Here is a 14,976-nt window from a genome sequence, read left to right as displayed (position 1 = left end):
TTACAAGCACGTTATAGTTGTAATTAGCTGCCTGGTTTATATCTATATCTGCTCCACTAGAGCGAGAGCCTCAAACCCGATTCATAAGTCCCGGACGATAGGTTCTAGTTAATCATTCATAAGCGCCTTCGAGCCTCCAAGTTAGGTCTCGACTAAATCGGAAATGGTTATGTACGTAGTCGTCTGTAACCGATGAGAATCCTCCATGACCATCCGACCTATTACAGATTTCACTAAATCGAGTACGGCATAGCGAAGGCGTCGAAGCGGCCTTGGCATACAGGCACCCTGGCACAGCCCAGCAGCTGAGATGCCGCTAATGCGGAATTATAATCCACATGAGGATTGTTTCCTTATTTGGAATTCCAACCGGGATTACAATTCGCAGAATACACGACGATTAAGACTGTGCTTTACGTACAGGGCTGACATGCCACTCTCGCTACTGAAAGGTTTCATCAAGGATCTTTCTCTGCTCCTCTTTCCTTCCGCCGTCTTCGCTAGTCTCTCCTTCAACTTCAAATCGTCAATTTTCTTATGTTTCTTTTCTGCTTATTGGGTTGCGACAGACGCGTCTGCCCGTCCCGTCTAAGCTACCATGAATTCCTCGACGGATAGGTACGAGTATAGTACCCTGGAGGTGGACACGGAGGCGCAAAATCGAAATCTCGAAGAATCGGCACGCGCCGCGCAGGCACCGGAGGTCAACCAAAATGCGACCGAACATTTAAACTACCCCGAAGTCGTTGCCGGCGGCGCTCCTAAAGCTGATATAGATAACACCCTCCCAGAACCCGTCCAAACACCGGAGAAAGAGGTAGCAGGTGCAGGAGCAGTAGCAACAGCAGCACCACCTAAAATATGTGGCATACAACGAAAGTTTTTCTGGGCTTTACTTGGGGCTGTGGCGATGCTTATAGCAATCGTGGTGGGTGTGACTGCAGGAGTGGTAGCGAGTAGGAAGAGCACCAGTTCCGAGTCAGCCAGTAGTGATGATTCAGCAGATTCGACATCCAATGCCACTAGTCTTTACGCGAATACCAACCTAGCGACCGCGAACTTTACGGATGGCCTTGGAAATGAAAATTATCTGGTGGTCTACCAATTAAATAACAAAGCGATATATATGTCAGCATGGAATTCGTCGCGGAAGAGTTGGGTGGTCTCCCCCATAGTGGACGGCAAGACAAATAACCTGGGCTTCGACAGCGTGAGGAAAGGCACCGCATTGTCGCTTGATGTCTTCGCATATAGCGATTCCGTAAGAAACAACGCCGTGATAAAAAAAATCAAGACGTCAAAACCGCTAATACTTACACCTAGTCCCGCGATCTCCATGTCTACTGGCAACTCCCAGATAGCGGCGGCCTTGCGACAATAAAGGCGCTCACATATAACGCCGCTAAGGGTGTCTCCACGCAATCTACCTTACCAGCCGCAAATTGGGTAGACTCGGCCGCAGGAAACAGCTACATCTCCACGGCCGGGTCTTCACTCGTGTCATACGGGAAGCAGTGCGACCTATGCAACCAGTACACGTACCTGTACTGGCAAACCACGAACGGAATAAGAGAAGCCAGCTACCAGAACGCCAGCAGCGGGTGGTACAGCGACAACAGCGTGATCCAAGTCTCCACAGCCTCCCCATCTGAAAACAGCTCGCTAGCGCAGGCGTACGTAGCAGCAGCGACAACCGACGGCCACCGCAGCATGAACATCTTCTACCGCGCGACCACCAGCGCGCTAACGCAGATCGTAAACGGCGACGGGCGGTACGTAGGGGCGTATCTAGGACGGGACATCGGGCCAAAGACGAACATCGCGGCGTTCTCGACCGGCTTCAACGAGACGAGCTCGAATATCACGGATAAACTCGGCTTCCAGGTCCTCACTATGGACCCTGCGGCTAGCAACGGCGTTCAGCTTACTTATTACAAGGGCAGTAGTTGGACTGCGTCGAGCACCCAGGTCGAGGCGCTGTCGGATTGTAGGGAGCGCGGGACTATGGTTGCGAATCATGCGCGGAGAGTGTATTGCCTGGTTTCGAATGGGACGGGTGTGGAGATTGTGGAGTATGCGTGGTTGGGCGACCCGGATGATACGTCGACGTATTCGAATTATACCAGGATTGGGACTGTGGATATTACTGCATCATAATAGGTACCTACTTAGATGGGTGGGTTTGGGGGGAGAAAAAGAAAGAGAATTTTGTATATAGTAAAATTAAATTCAGCCGTGAGGTAGTAGCGTACATTAAACCGTCGTGAAGTACGGTCTTGCGAGTCAATGAAGACAGATATTTCTATGTGGTATAGGTTGGTCGATATCATCTTATCACCTACTAGGTAGGTAGGTAGTTTTTTTTCGACTGTGCCTGTCAGCGTGTGAGCCGGTCACCGTTCATTATGGTTGTATTGTATTACCCCTTTATCCCCCCCTTTCGACCAGATCAGATTCCGAAGCTTGTGATGTCTCGACTTCGTAAGTGAAATCGGCTCGGATACGCCCAGAGCTCGAGTCATCCTCGAGTCGTTCCCAATCGTGAGGGTGATGGTTCGTCTGCACCGTCGTGACGCTAAAGCCAATGTCGGTCGGGTTACTGAAAACTCTTCTATTGCGCGACTTTATAGGGGCGCTACCGAATGTCACTAATCCCACGGAATTGGGTGTTGGGGAGGGGTTGTATTTTCTGAAATGACGCATGATTAATTTTTGTAGTATCGGGACTGAACCAGCGATCAGACCGACAGCGGTTTCGATGTTGGACCACAAGACCAGGTTCGCGAGCCAATCTATCAGATTGTATTAGAATAAAGGGCAGTTTGTAGTTGCGAGACTATGACTTACAAATTAGGTCGTCGTCCATGTAATACTTGACGTATGGCACACGGACCATTGTACAAACCGAAGCACTAGAGATCGTGAGTTAAGAGGGCAAAAAGGTTAAGATAGGGGTGGGAGTCGTGTTTGAATGCACACAGATTTTAACTTACAATGAACCAAACGATAGGAGTATCCCGACTGATAGCTTGACTCTCAGCCTTAGCTGGGTCTTCCATAGTATAATTCCAGGCAGTATCGCACACGCTATGTCGGTAGCAATTGTTATGGCTGTAGAAGTGTAAGAAATCCCGAGTACGGCAGTGATAGGTGAACATGACCCTTTCCCTTCGGCGATCAATCTAAGATCCCAGTTCGCCGCAAAGGGGCGACACGAACTCGCAGATCCTGTGATAGATATTATGAACGCGCATATGCACAGCCATAGTAGCAGATAGATGCACCAGCGGGTGTATTTCATCGTTTGGGTGAGTCGTAGCATAGTGATGCAAATGGACCCCTTGACCAGGACGAGACATGCTGCGTAAAAGGGAAGCCATATCGCCAGAAACTTTCTGGCCTCTCTCTCCTGATATTCGGTCAAATCAGCCCTATGGGTGCCAAGGCCGAGATATACACTTCTACAGCCTAGACCGATTGTGACATTATATATAATCTGATAGTTCCTTGTTAGATGACCGATTGGTTCAACTGACTGTCCTGTTCTGTTCCAAGGGGTATTGATACTGACCAGCGCCGCAAACATAGTACCATCGTCCCACCAAAACGACTTTTCGGTCCACCGCACATAAACTCGAAGGGATACAACTACCGCCGATATGAAGATGAATAAAATCGAGGTGACGAATATAGCCATTTTAACCCCTACTATAGGAGGCCGAGCAGCCTCACCTTCATAGTTCATCATCGAGATGAGCTTTGGTCTTGCTTTTGCGAGGGGCAAACTGAAAATCAGAGAGGAGTCGTATACGATCGTAGGAACCCAACTCGATTGAACCCGCGGGGAACAAGGGAAGACATATGTACTCGAATGAAACTCAGGTTGGCAGCTTCGAGACTCCGCGGATTGTGCTCCGGTACCTAAGTGAATAGAAGTCTAATGACGAGACGACGGCACCGATACGGCGACGATCAAGCCTTTCAATGAATTCGATCAAATTATGTCATGGGTCCTCCTTGGAAGTGATTGAACAGGAACACCTAACAGTTCCTACTAGGAAAGGATTCCTTGCATAGGATTTCGTGCACCCGATTAGTGCTACAGAACGTAGTAATCGTATCTAAAGGGCCGTCACGTTCGAACAGGGCCATAACCGCGACATCTCTCGATGAATAAGCTCCGAAGCCAGGAACAGCGCCATCCGGAAAGCCGGGGGGAGCGTTTCCGTCGTCCCAAGGTAGGGATGGCGAAGTTACAGGTCATATTATTATAATCCGCAAGGCACCCTACGGATCCGGGAGAGCTTGTCATTGATGGGCGTCTTGCCAAACCTAATAGAGCTAAAGCGAGTCGAAAAACCTGTGGTTTGGATAGATTGAGACCCTTGATAGCTTGAGCTAGTGTGAGACACACGGAACCGGTGCGCTGGGACGCAAACCCACGGGAGACTAACATGATTACACATGCGTAACACCAGCAGGGGCAACGCCTGTATCTATATCAGTCGGATGCAGCTATCTCGTGCCGCGGGATACGAAGCTCAATATGCCGGATCGCAAAACGTGCTCTGTCGGCAGATTATAAGGGGAGAGCGGTCTTTATCTTGATATATCAACTTCTCGGTCCCTGACGTTGCCTAGGCCTACCAGACTGACAGAGAATAACGAATAGGAAGCAAAACCACTTATGTCAATGCGGCCAACCAATAGTTCTTGGTAAGGGATGTGATTGGCAGTATAGAGAGTTCGCGTTCCGGCTGGATGGGACAAACCTTTCCAAATCGGAGTACTAGTCGAATAGGAAATAGCAAGTGTGCCGCATGATCGCGCAAGAAGAAAATTGTTGGATGCTATCATACGATTGGTAGGTCAAAAAGAAACTCGTGGATATCTGGTGACGGGAACTGCCTCTGAATGTTAGAAATTTTTTGTTGGTATGACTAAACCGGCGATGCCTCTTCCCAGGAACACGAAATCCCCTCACCACATCATAGGTATCGTAACCACAACGCCTGTTTGACTGACCCAACTGCCCTAGCTGAGCAAGTTATAGGTATATATAAGGTGTGTATGACATGCGTGATATACGAGAATAATATGTGCTATCAAGTAATTTGTTTGGAATAAGTTGTTATACTTGTAACAAAAGCAAAGCCAGGTCCGAAAAACAAATTCGGTCCGTCGTGGTAATCTGTAAGAAACCGGCGTCTATAGGTATATTGTGCATCCCGAAGATCGGCGATAAGCTGAATATATTACATTCTCTATGGTGACGGGCCAGGGGGATTTGACCCAAGTTCTCTCTCTTCGTTCTAGGATAAGTCACCCACAACTACTGCACTAACCGTTTCATTCATTGAAGGATACCCCTTTCACGGAACCTGAATGTATCATTGCCGAGAATTCCAAAAGGTTCGTCTAGGTGTACTCAAAATATCTTACCAGGTGATCCTTCAATGGGTAGCGCTTATAAGAAACTGCAATGATGATTTTCTGGGCAAATTCATATGGAAACGCAAACTTCCCATTGCTCAATTCTGCTAAATATTTGAATTGAATGACTTGGAGTTTTGGAGACCTTGACTTATGTAAAGATTACTGAATTAATCTTCGAGGTGTACGTTGGGCTGTTCAATAGCTGGTCACTGACAGAGAAAATGTACCCTGAAAGGGTATGGAGAGCCAAGACGTAAAGGTCCCCTAACACAACCGACTCCTAACAATGGAACCCCCAATTCCATCCTTAGAACCGGCGGGGGATATATCAGTGCGTTCGTAGGGAAGCCCCACCAGAGCTTCCATTGCCTCTTAGTCTTCGAGTGACACGGATTGCTTAGTGATTCTGGGAGAGAATATTGAGGATAGGGGCGGCAGCATGTCTAATAAAGGAAGGCACTTAGTTTAGCAAAGGCATAAAGACGTCTCCTTCATAAAAATGAGGATATACATGTGAAAACATGTCACGGCATGATACATCAAGTCCTATCATCGTAAATATACCCAGCTACTTGCCACGCATTCGACTTGTTAACCAGTATAACAATGTTATACCTACGTACATGAGATGCCCAGCGCTATCCCGTATTTTAGAAACCAGAACCAATCAGATCCGCCGATGCCATTATCAATAGGTACCTGAGAAACACGCGGTATGTACAGCATCGAGCAGCATGGCCGCCGAGGGAGATACCCAACTCCATCCGACCAGGAGCGTATGAAGGCTACCTGACAGTAGCAGAGGGAGCTCACTTCTTCTTGCCACCACCCATGAAAGAGCCTTCGAACCCAGCCCGACCCTTAGTTTTCTTAGCCCCCTTCTTTTTGCCAGCCTTGCCCAAGAGCTTTTCGTCTCGTCGTTTCTTGATGTTTTCTTCCCTCTTCTTTTGCCGGTCCTTCATCGACTTGGCAACACCTTCTTTCCTAGCAGACCAATCCTTCTCACTCTTCTTCTTGGCTGTCTCCTTGCGCTTGACGGCCTTCTTAAGTAGCTTCTCGTCATCCTTGATCTTCTCGCCCTCTGCACGTCGCCTTGCCGTTAACCAAAGCTCTTTATCTTCGACGTCTTTTCGCTTCTCTTCGTTCATGTCTTGCAATCGCTTCTTCTGATTCTCTAGTTTTTGAAGAGCCGTCTTTGGATCCGATGGTCCCTTCTTTTTGTTGCTATTCAGGACATGAGTGAGATCGTGGGATAGTTGGGAGCCGTCGCCGAAACCAACACGACCGAAGGAGAAGTTGTTGTCATTGTCGAGGTCAATAGCCGGGCTGAGGATGCTACCCGGTGAGTTTCGAGCAGACGCTAAGGCTTCCTCGCGCTTTTGGTCCGCTTCTACCTTAGCCTGCCGTCGCAACTCCTTCTTATGGGCTTTGCGCTCGGCTTGTTTCTGACGGCGCGCTTCGATGAGTTCCTGACGAGTACGTATAGGCTTGCCGTCGACATCGGCTTTTCGTGCGTCGCGAAGCGCCTGTAGCTTTGCGGCAAGGCGTGCTCGGAGGTTGGTGTCATCAGTGGGTAATTTTATATGCTTCGGCTTTTCGGTTGGGGCTGTGGAGGATATGGATGTAGTAGTGCTAGGAGCTTGGCCGGTTGAGTCGGCGGGCGTGCCGTTGGTATCAAAGACAGGGGATTGGGGTTCTGATGGAGGTGACGGGGCGGAAGTAGAGTTTTGTTCTTCGTTAGGACCATCAAGGCCGGCGACATCGAGATCTTTCATATCTGAAGGTTCGACATCGTCAACCTCTCTGCTAATGTCGGCATCTTGGGTGTTTTTGCTCGGTGTTGGATCAGTTCTCGTTTCTCTGGGTCCGAGCTTGATCTTGTTGACACCCTTAATTGTTTGCCTCTGGAAGGCTGCCTCTTCCTCTCTTAATAGCTGTCGCTCTGCCTTTCGCTCCTTTCGCGCAGCTTTCTTCTCTTCCTTCCGTCGTTCCTTTTCGCTTAACTCGGGTTGCTCATCGTCAGATTTCTTCTGTTTCTTCTTTACATCCTTCAATGTCTTCTTTTTCAATCCCTCACCAGGCTTCTCTGCGTCGACTCCATCGATATCAGACCAAGCATCTTCATCGCCATCTTGCATTTGATCTCGCTTTCGTTTCTTTTGGGCTTGCTCATCCATTACTTCCTTGACGCTTCGGTTTAAGTCACTATCGGGGTCTAGCTTATTTCGCCTGGCAGCGGCGGCTTCGGCTTTGGTCTGCTTCTTGCGTTTCCATTGGTCCTGTAGCGATATAATAATAATTAGTATGCTGATATACTGAGTGAAGTTGGGTGAAGTTGGGTGAATCTGGACTAAAGAGCTTGTAGGTATAAAGCATGACTTACACTTGTCTCCTCCCCGTAGTACATCTTGGCTGGTATTAATGACAGAAGTCCATCGAAAGACTTCTGTGAATTGAGGAGACGCTCCTGTGTTGTCGCAGTGTTGGTTATTCATATTCCCACATTCAAGAGCATGCGACACTCGATGCACGATACGGATTAAGTGGTTGGGTGAACCAACCTTGAGCGTAGAATCCTCCATTGTACTCGATCGATTGATACGGATCAAATATCACACACTCCAACAATTCTTTTCTAACGAGTGGGTTTAGGTGGTTGGCCTCGTCGAAGCGGGATGATGGAGAATGGGGATCGTTGGAACCCTGGGATGAAAAAAAAAAGTTCAGGTAAGAAAAGTCGGTCGTTCACAACGGTACGTAGGTACACCAAGCGCTAAGAAATGGGGCAATAGCGGTTCCTAGTTTGCAGTAGGTCAATGAAAACGATTGCTGATTGGATCAATCTGAGCTTGATTTTTTGCTGGTGGGCTTTTTTTCTGGTGCAGAGCGGATCGCTTCCCTTATCTGCCTCGAAATCTTGGCGCTTACATACTCCAATCTAACCTCTTGAGGTAATTGATCTATCGATAAGAATTATTTAGGCATGCGGTCTTGTGTTGCACTTGCCTAGGCGGAGCCGATAAATGGGTCTCCCGGCTCATGTGGGGTCGAGTACGGGTCGCTCTCCCCTTGACAATATTTCAACTTACTCTTTGGCAACCCCCCTTATTTTTGATCTTGTATATTATGCAAAGGATACGTTCAAAATTCGATTCAATCTATATCCCAATAACCTCTCTATCCTATATAGTAACTAGGTGAGTAACTCTATCGGAAGTTCGGTATTTCTGTCCCCTGAGACACATTGAACTTGTCATTCCGAATCCCAATCTTATATGCAAGATCCGAGTCCTTAACTCCTTCATGAGTTGACGTCATGTAATTCTTGAACGCTGTAGACATCTTCGCGATTTGCTTCACATGACTCTCTTTAACCTCTGGGACAGAATCTTCAACAGACACTCCCTTTTCCCTAGCCACTCTGGAGTCGTAGATGGCGAGAGCAACAGCTGATTGGAAAGCTAGATAAAAACCAAGCAGTTAGCTGATGAAACACATGATTCGGTGTGTTTAAACATACCGTTCCGGATCTCGCGACCATTCCATTCCAACGATTTGAGCTCGTCGTCCTTCTTGACGTATTGCTTAGCTTCATATTCGTAATGAATCTCGGGGCCGCCGTGCTTGTGATCATCCTTGAGCTTCTTGAAGAGGTTATCCCATATCTGTTCCCGCGCAGCATCGTCCAGGGTTTCGTAGCCGATTGCTACGTGAATGCGGGACAGGAATGCCTCGTCAAAATGGCCGACACGGTTCGTGGTCAAGAACAAGATACCTTGGAAATAGTCGAGAGCTCGTAGGAAGACTACATATCTAGTTAGTTCATTCGAGCAATGACCTGTTCTCATTGCTTTAGGGTTAGATAGAACTTACTTGACACGATACTGTTCCGTCTGAGATCGTTAGTTGAGCGCCGCTCGAGGTATATGTCGGCTTCGTCAAGCAATACAATGGCATCCCAGTTATTGGCGTCTTTGAAAAATCGGAGAAGGTTTTTCTCCAATTCAATCGGTTCGTGACCCAGGTCAGCCGCGGTGATACTTAACAATGGCCTTTTGGTGTACTCAGCGACGGATTCTGTAGTGAATTTAGTATCTGGCAAGGACTACTAATCTATCAATAAGTACACATACCAGCCGTGAGTGTTTTCCCGGTACCAGGCGGTCCGTGTAGGAGAAATATCTGACCCTCACCCTTACCATGGATGAAGTCTGCGCTGAAAAGCTCGGCTTGACTACCAGTGTCGGTATAAGTCTGGACGATCGCCTTGATCGTCTCTTTGTTTGATGCGGGTCGCATCACTAGTTGGTCTATTGCGTCCTTGGCGATCCTCGGGGTACTTAGGCCGCCGACATCGATGAGATCTGTACTTAGGTTAGAATCCTTCTATCTCCGATGAACGATGATCGTTGGAAAGTACCTACCATACATGCGATCCTTGAGAACAAAACCAAACATATGGGACATGCATATAAGGGACTGGTGTTCTGTGGGTGGCAGCGAACGTTTTGGATCAATGTCGTCATAATCGCTAAACGTCCCTGATACGTAAGTCTCCTGACCAAGTTTCGTTCGGTTGCAAGCGGTACACTCGCAGTGAGGAGTTCTGGCCCTCTCTCTGATTTCGGTTGAGTATTCATCTTCGTCTAATTCCCAATCTAGTATTCGGTCGAAATCCCCGTTAATCCATGGTCGAGATTCATGTTCAATGACGACTCTGGCTCGGTTGTACTATTAATCGGAGTCAGCAACGTTCCTTCGAAGTAGGTAACTATGGCTATTTCAATATTAATCCCGGCTTACCTTTTTCCAACCTGGCCTTAATCCAGAGCCGGTATATTCCAAGAACGCAGGCCCTTTAGCAAACTGAAATAGCTTCTGGCCTCGTTCAATGAGTTGCTTCCTTCGCAAACCGCCATCCATCTGATCCTGGAATCTGGTCGGGAATACTGGTAACGATGTTATGTTCCGCTCATTGTCAAATACCGGTATGACAACCTCCTTGGACCTCCGCGTTATTACCTTCCCGTTGTAAACCAAATTCCACAAGCGGACTGTATAACTTCCAATACTGACAGACCATAGTCCCCTAAAGAAGTGCTCGACGCCGCCACTAATTGAATCAACCACATACGCGTTCAATTGTCCATCTTGGAGGACATAAACATCAGACCCAGGCTTCAATAAAAGCCAAAGTCCCGCAAACGTGGTTGTTGGCACTTTCTTTGCCCATCGAGCTTCTAGCGCTTTGACTTGGACAGTAGGTTCGTTCTCAAGAAACTTGAGTAGGAAGTCGATATGTTTATCGCATTCTTCATTGTATCGTTGGCTATGATTCGATCGGATCCCCGTGGTTTGATTTTTAAAGTCGATGAGCTCTTGCCGGTAATAGAATAGATCTCGATATGGATGTGAGAACTTTCCTGCCTTAAGATCATCGACTTCGTCCCCGGATGGTCCATCGGATGCGTACTTCACAACTGATCGAAGAGCGTTTATCAAGAGTGGAGAGTTAATGACTAGATGCTTCTTCTCGATACGATCACCATCGTCAAGCTTCGGTGCTCGTTTTAACACGGAATCTGGACGCCTATTATAGCGCCTTCTGCACATCACCGTTGTTTTCTCCTCGAGTATAGAAACTTTCTTGCCGCGATGTCCCGAGGTGTTCAACTCAATAGCATCGTCGTGAGATGTGGTGAATAATAGCTCATCGTCTCCGTAGCGTTTTTCATAGTAGTCGATCGTGTACGTGGTCTTCACCTCGTATTTCCCCTCGAAATTTTCATCAGTTTCATCTTTTTCGTTTTCATCTTCAGATTCCTCTCTGTCGGAATCGGTTTCCTCATCTTGGTGCAGATGAGCTTTTGAATTAAGTCGGATAGAGACTCCCCACCCTCGCTGAACTAAATCTTCCCAAGTATGCGGGAAAATAAAACTCCTATCTACGTAGAGGTCGAACTTGTCCTCGTCGATTTCTGTTTTGGCATCTTCGTCGTTTCTATACGATAACTTGATAAAATCTTTCATCCCCTATCCCACCACATATTAGTAGGTAGATAGGCATGGATGAAAAGTTACGAGGTAGGGACCTAGGTAATTTATAGCATACCTTCCAAGTCTTGCATATGGTCCATGGTATTATGAATTCCTTATTGTCGTCATGATAAAATGTTATATAATTTTCATCGCTACTCGTCTCCCGTGGAGTGGGTAGTATTTCTCCTTTCTCAGATGTCGCTTGGGCGTCATTGTCGCTATTAGTAGTTTCATCACCAATAACTGCTTGTGGAGTGTTAGACACACAAGTAGGTAGTAACTAATTCTTAGACTGGTAATAACGTACTTTTCTCATTATCCGCGGAGCCCTCTGGACTCAAATCTTTTTTCTCGGAAGGTAGGTTATCGATGACATGATTTTCAGGCTCAGTCGCCACGATCTCATTCGTGACAATCGACATCGCAAATATTTCTTTATGGCAAAATTGATCAAGTATCCTCTAGAGAGTTGCAGTCTATCGTACGAAGAAAACAGTTTCTAGTTTAAATTTGATTTATAGAGGAATAAGATGGGCGAATCTAAACCCCCTCTTCATGAGACAGCCTCATCTCCTCTTAAGATGGGATGCGTCAGCAAGGAATTTATGCCTCAGAGTGGTATATTTCCGTGGGCTGAAAACAGGGATTAAGTTGGGGGCCGAATCCAATCCCAATAGGTACTGACGCTAAACACCTGCAGCAATTATTCCTAAGAATAACTATTAGACGCGCGTGATCACGATCGTTATTGGATTATAAATGGAGCTAAAAATATTATCATTACGTTACTATCATGAATTGGTGCGTTGAAATCAATCCAAACCCCCATGTAATGGAGTCTCCGTAAAGTTGGAATTCTGTAAGCAGAGCCGCCGCTGTAGTGGGTGCTCGACACTTATCCCCGAAATATTAACTATTTCGGCCACATCTGTTCCCATATATCATACTTGCAGTGTATTCAACCATGGCTAATATTCAACCATTTGACGATTCAACAATCGACGCTCTGGAGGGCCGGCAGATCATCCGGCGATTCACAGATGAGCTCGCGGGTTCCAACGAACTGGAGCGCTCAACTAAGGCAGCACAGACTCGTATGGATGAAGAGGAACATGAGAAAGAACGGTTACGATTGAAATTGATATATGAAAGCGGGGGAAACAGCGAGAATGTGTAAGATTTACGTTATCGAACTGCGACCGCTCGTATGAGGCTCATTCGGATTCAGGGACTTTATCACCTCGGATATTGCCAGGGATACGCTGAAGAAAATGGTGGACAAGTTTGTCGAAGAAGAAAAGCCGTCGATGCTGCAGCGCATGGGAATCCCATACAGGTCAACCAAGCAAAAGGCGAGGGATATGCTCAAAGGCATAATAGAAAGCGACATAGGTGAACTGAAGGCATCTGTTGATAGCTTAGAGGAAAAGTGGAAAGAAAACAATGGGCCAGTAAGATTAACTCTACGGTATAACTAACATGACTCTTCTAATTATGATATCCATTGCAACAGGTTTACAAGGTCTTTAAGAAACTTTGTAAGACGCTTGATGATCACAAGTCGGTGTTCTCGATATTTCCGTCGCAGAATGAATATACCTCAGTTTTGTGCTCAAGCATTTCTTGTCTTGTCAAGGTATGCTCTCAGGTTGGGGTATGATAACCAAGAAGACAACTCATTAGGTGACTCAGGCTGCTAAGAATCACTCCGAAATTTCCGAATTACTCTCTGATTCCATCACTCGTATCTCAGAGAAGGTTGCCAGGGCCTCAAGATACAACTTCATTTTCAAAACTCAGGCGATCAGGCTCAAGCTCGCCGACATCTACACAATCATGTTCCAGTTCTATTACAAGACGATTAAATGGTACCTAGATTCGAAGCTGGCCAGAGCATTTCACTCTTTCAACGAGACCCTCAAGTCGAGTTTTGAGAGCACCAAGACTAAACTCAATGAAGAAATCGAAGAACTGTATCGAGAAGGCCAGATCTGCAGTCACGCTATGGTTGCCGTTCTGTACGGAAAGTTCGAGGATATGACAACGGCCGGCTATCCAATGATTCAACTGATGGAAGAAAATTGGAGAGGAAGCAGGCCTCTTAGACAAGCAAACCTGGTTGAGTCCACAGAACGCAGGCAGTTAGCCATAGAATCTGTCCCCAGCGAGTCTGATCAAACTGAGGATACCGTAACTTTGGATGAAGCCCGAGAATATCTTCCTACTCTAGAGAAATTCATTGTCGGCGAGGAAGGACCAGTTAACTTCGGTTCGGGGAGTTTCTGGGTAGCCGAAGAGACGGTGTTGCCAAGATTGCGGGCCTGGATGACTGAGGGTTCGGAGCCCCGCACATTATGGATATCAAGCCCTTATGAGCCTACAGGCGTAACTAGCGCGCGCGCATCAGCGCTGGCAGTGGTTGCTGCAGCATGGCAGGCGAAGGCATCGCTAATCTCGCACTTTTGTAAGAGACCGCGACAGGACGAGTTGCGTATAGGTATGAGCACCGAACAGGTTGGATTGATGGGGTTGGTTTACAGTTTTATAAACCAACTACTCAAGTTCAGCCGGGCAGAGGATACGCTGATAATTAGCAAAGAGCTCCTTGGGGCATTAAATGGGGAGAGGGGATCGTGGGAGGCGAGCTTAGAGGTTCTCGAACTGTTACTGAACCAAACACCGGTGTTGACATACTGCGTGATTGATGGGTTGAACGATCTGGAGTTGGGAGATGGAAGCCAGTGGTGTATCCAGCTCTTGAAAGTGTTGTTCGCGCGCCAGAAACTAGCAGGGACAACTTTTAACATTCTCCTCACAACAGCAGGACAGTCGCAAATTTTGGCGTCTGGAATAAAATTAGAGGAAAGACACGTCGCAACAAAGCCAGCCAGGGAGTTGGTGAGACGAGGGAAAAGAATCGAGTTACAGCCCTCGTTACCGAAGTGATGGAAATGCTAGAAGGGATGTCGCGTCGGGATTAATGGAGACTTTCATGATGGAATGATGATCCTTGGAAACTTGAGCTTTTCCAATAAAATGCGCTATCGATTATAGCGCATACAGCGCTTAAGTTGCCATCCACATACCTTGATCACAGCGCTCTGCTACAGCGAATCCCTGCCATAAAAATTAGGCACCTAGTAGGCTCCTGATTCTTATACCACCACAACTTCAACTAACTCTCTCTGTGAATATTTACCGGGCCTGTTACAGTAAATTAATGAATATTTTGATTTATGTCTCTGTCTTGTATAAGTATACGAATGATAGCTACCTGTATGCATTCATACTGATTATTCTTTGCATTGAGAGTTAAGAACAGTCAAACGTCGTTAATAGGTGCATATTGTGAAGATAACTTCTAGGAAATAACCTTGGAAGCCTTAGAATCCGCAGTATTTGCAGTGGACTTTAGCGCTAGGTTCACCATAAAACATAGCGCACCCCGCTGAAAGATGGCCTCCAAATCCATAGACGGGGGTGTCTTAGGTGCAAAGAAAG

General features: G+C 46.9%; 5 protein-coding genes across 5 annotated transcripts; 2 read left to right on the top strand and 3 right to left on the bottom strand.

Moving 5' to 3' along the window:
* The first annotated feature begins 399 nt into the window (after nt 1-399).
* Nucleotides 400-2,206, top strand: GGS22DRAFT_158255 (uncharacterized protein). The gene is made up of 2 exons (XM_047960613.1): nt 400-1,261; nt 1,324-2,206. The coding sequence occupies exons 1-2, from the start codon at nt 599-601 to the stop codon at nt 2,155-2,157; spliced, it is 1,497 nt and encodes a 498-aa protein (XP_047820445.1). The 5' UTR covers nt 400-598; the 3' UTR covers nt 2,158-2,206.
* A 221-nt stretch (nt 2,207-2,427) lies between these two features.
* On the bottom strand, nt 2,428-3,697 carry GGS22DRAFT_199015 (uncharacterized protein; the record flags this gene model as incomplete). Its single annotated transcript, XM_047966220.1, has 4 exons — nt 2,428-2,792; nt 2,848-2,912; nt 2,994-3,496; nt 3,572-3,697. The coding sequence occupies 4 exons, from the start codon at nt 3,695-3,697 to the stop codon at nt 2,428-2,430; spliced, it is 1,059 nt and encodes a 352-aa protein (XP_047820444.1).
* A 2,282-nt stretch (nt 3,698-5,979) lies between these two features.
* Nucleotides 5,980-8,110, bottom strand: GGS22DRAFT_158254 (SURF6-domain-containing protein). Its single transcript, XM_047960612.1, has 3 exons — nt 7,998-8,110; nt 7,820-7,903; nt 5,980-7,715 (listed from the first exon to the last, which is right to left on the bottom strand). The coding sequence occupies exons 1-3, from the start codon at nt 8,016-8,018 to the stop codon at nt 6,246-6,248; spliced, it is 1,575 nt and encodes a 524-aa protein (XP_047820443.1). The 5' UTR covers nt 8,019-8,110; the 3' UTR covers nt 5,980-6,245.
* A 379-nt stretch (nt 8,111-8,489) lies between these two features.
* Nucleotides 8,490-11,897, bottom strand: GGS22DRAFT_199011 (uncharacterized protein; the record flags this gene model as incomplete). The annotated part of the gene is made up of 8 exons (XM_047966219.1): nt 8,490-8,897; nt 8,957-9,241; nt 9,310-9,513; nt 9,570-9,800; nt 9,861-10,167; nt 10,240-11,469; nt 11,549-11,718; nt 11,783-11,897. 8 exons carry the CDS (start codon nt 11,895-11,897, stop codon nt 8,644-8,646), a joined length of 2,796 nt encoding a protein of 931 aa, XP_047820442.1. The 3' UTR covers nt 8,490-8,643.
* A 407-nt stretch (nt 11,898-12,304) lies between these two features.
* On the top strand, nt 12,305-14,678 carry GGS22DRAFT_158246 (uncharacterized protein). Its single transcript, XM_047960611.1, has 4 exons — nt 12,305-12,648; nt 12,704-12,926; nt 12,989-13,111; nt 13,168-14,678. Exons 1-4 carry the CDS (start codon nt 12,440-12,442, stop codon nt 14,419-14,421), a joined length of 1,809 nt encoding a protein of 602 aa, XP_047820441.1. The 5' UTR covers nt 12,305-12,439; the 3' UTR covers nt 14,422-14,678.
* The last annotated feature ends 298 nt before the right edge of the window (nt 14,679-14,976 follow it).

This window comes from Annulohypoxylon maeteangense (genome assembly GCF_022496945.1).
Source record: "Annulohypoxylon maeteangense strain CBS 123835 unplaced genomic scaffold GGS22scaffold_5, whole genome shotgun sequence".
Taxonomy (NCBI): domain Eukaryota; kingdom Fungi; phylum Ascomycota; class Sordariomycetes; order Xylariales; family Hypoxylaceae; genus Annulohypoxylon; species Annulohypoxylon maeteangense.
Note: the sequence above shows the minus strand (reverse complement) of the source record. Positions and strands in the feature narration are given on the sequence as shown.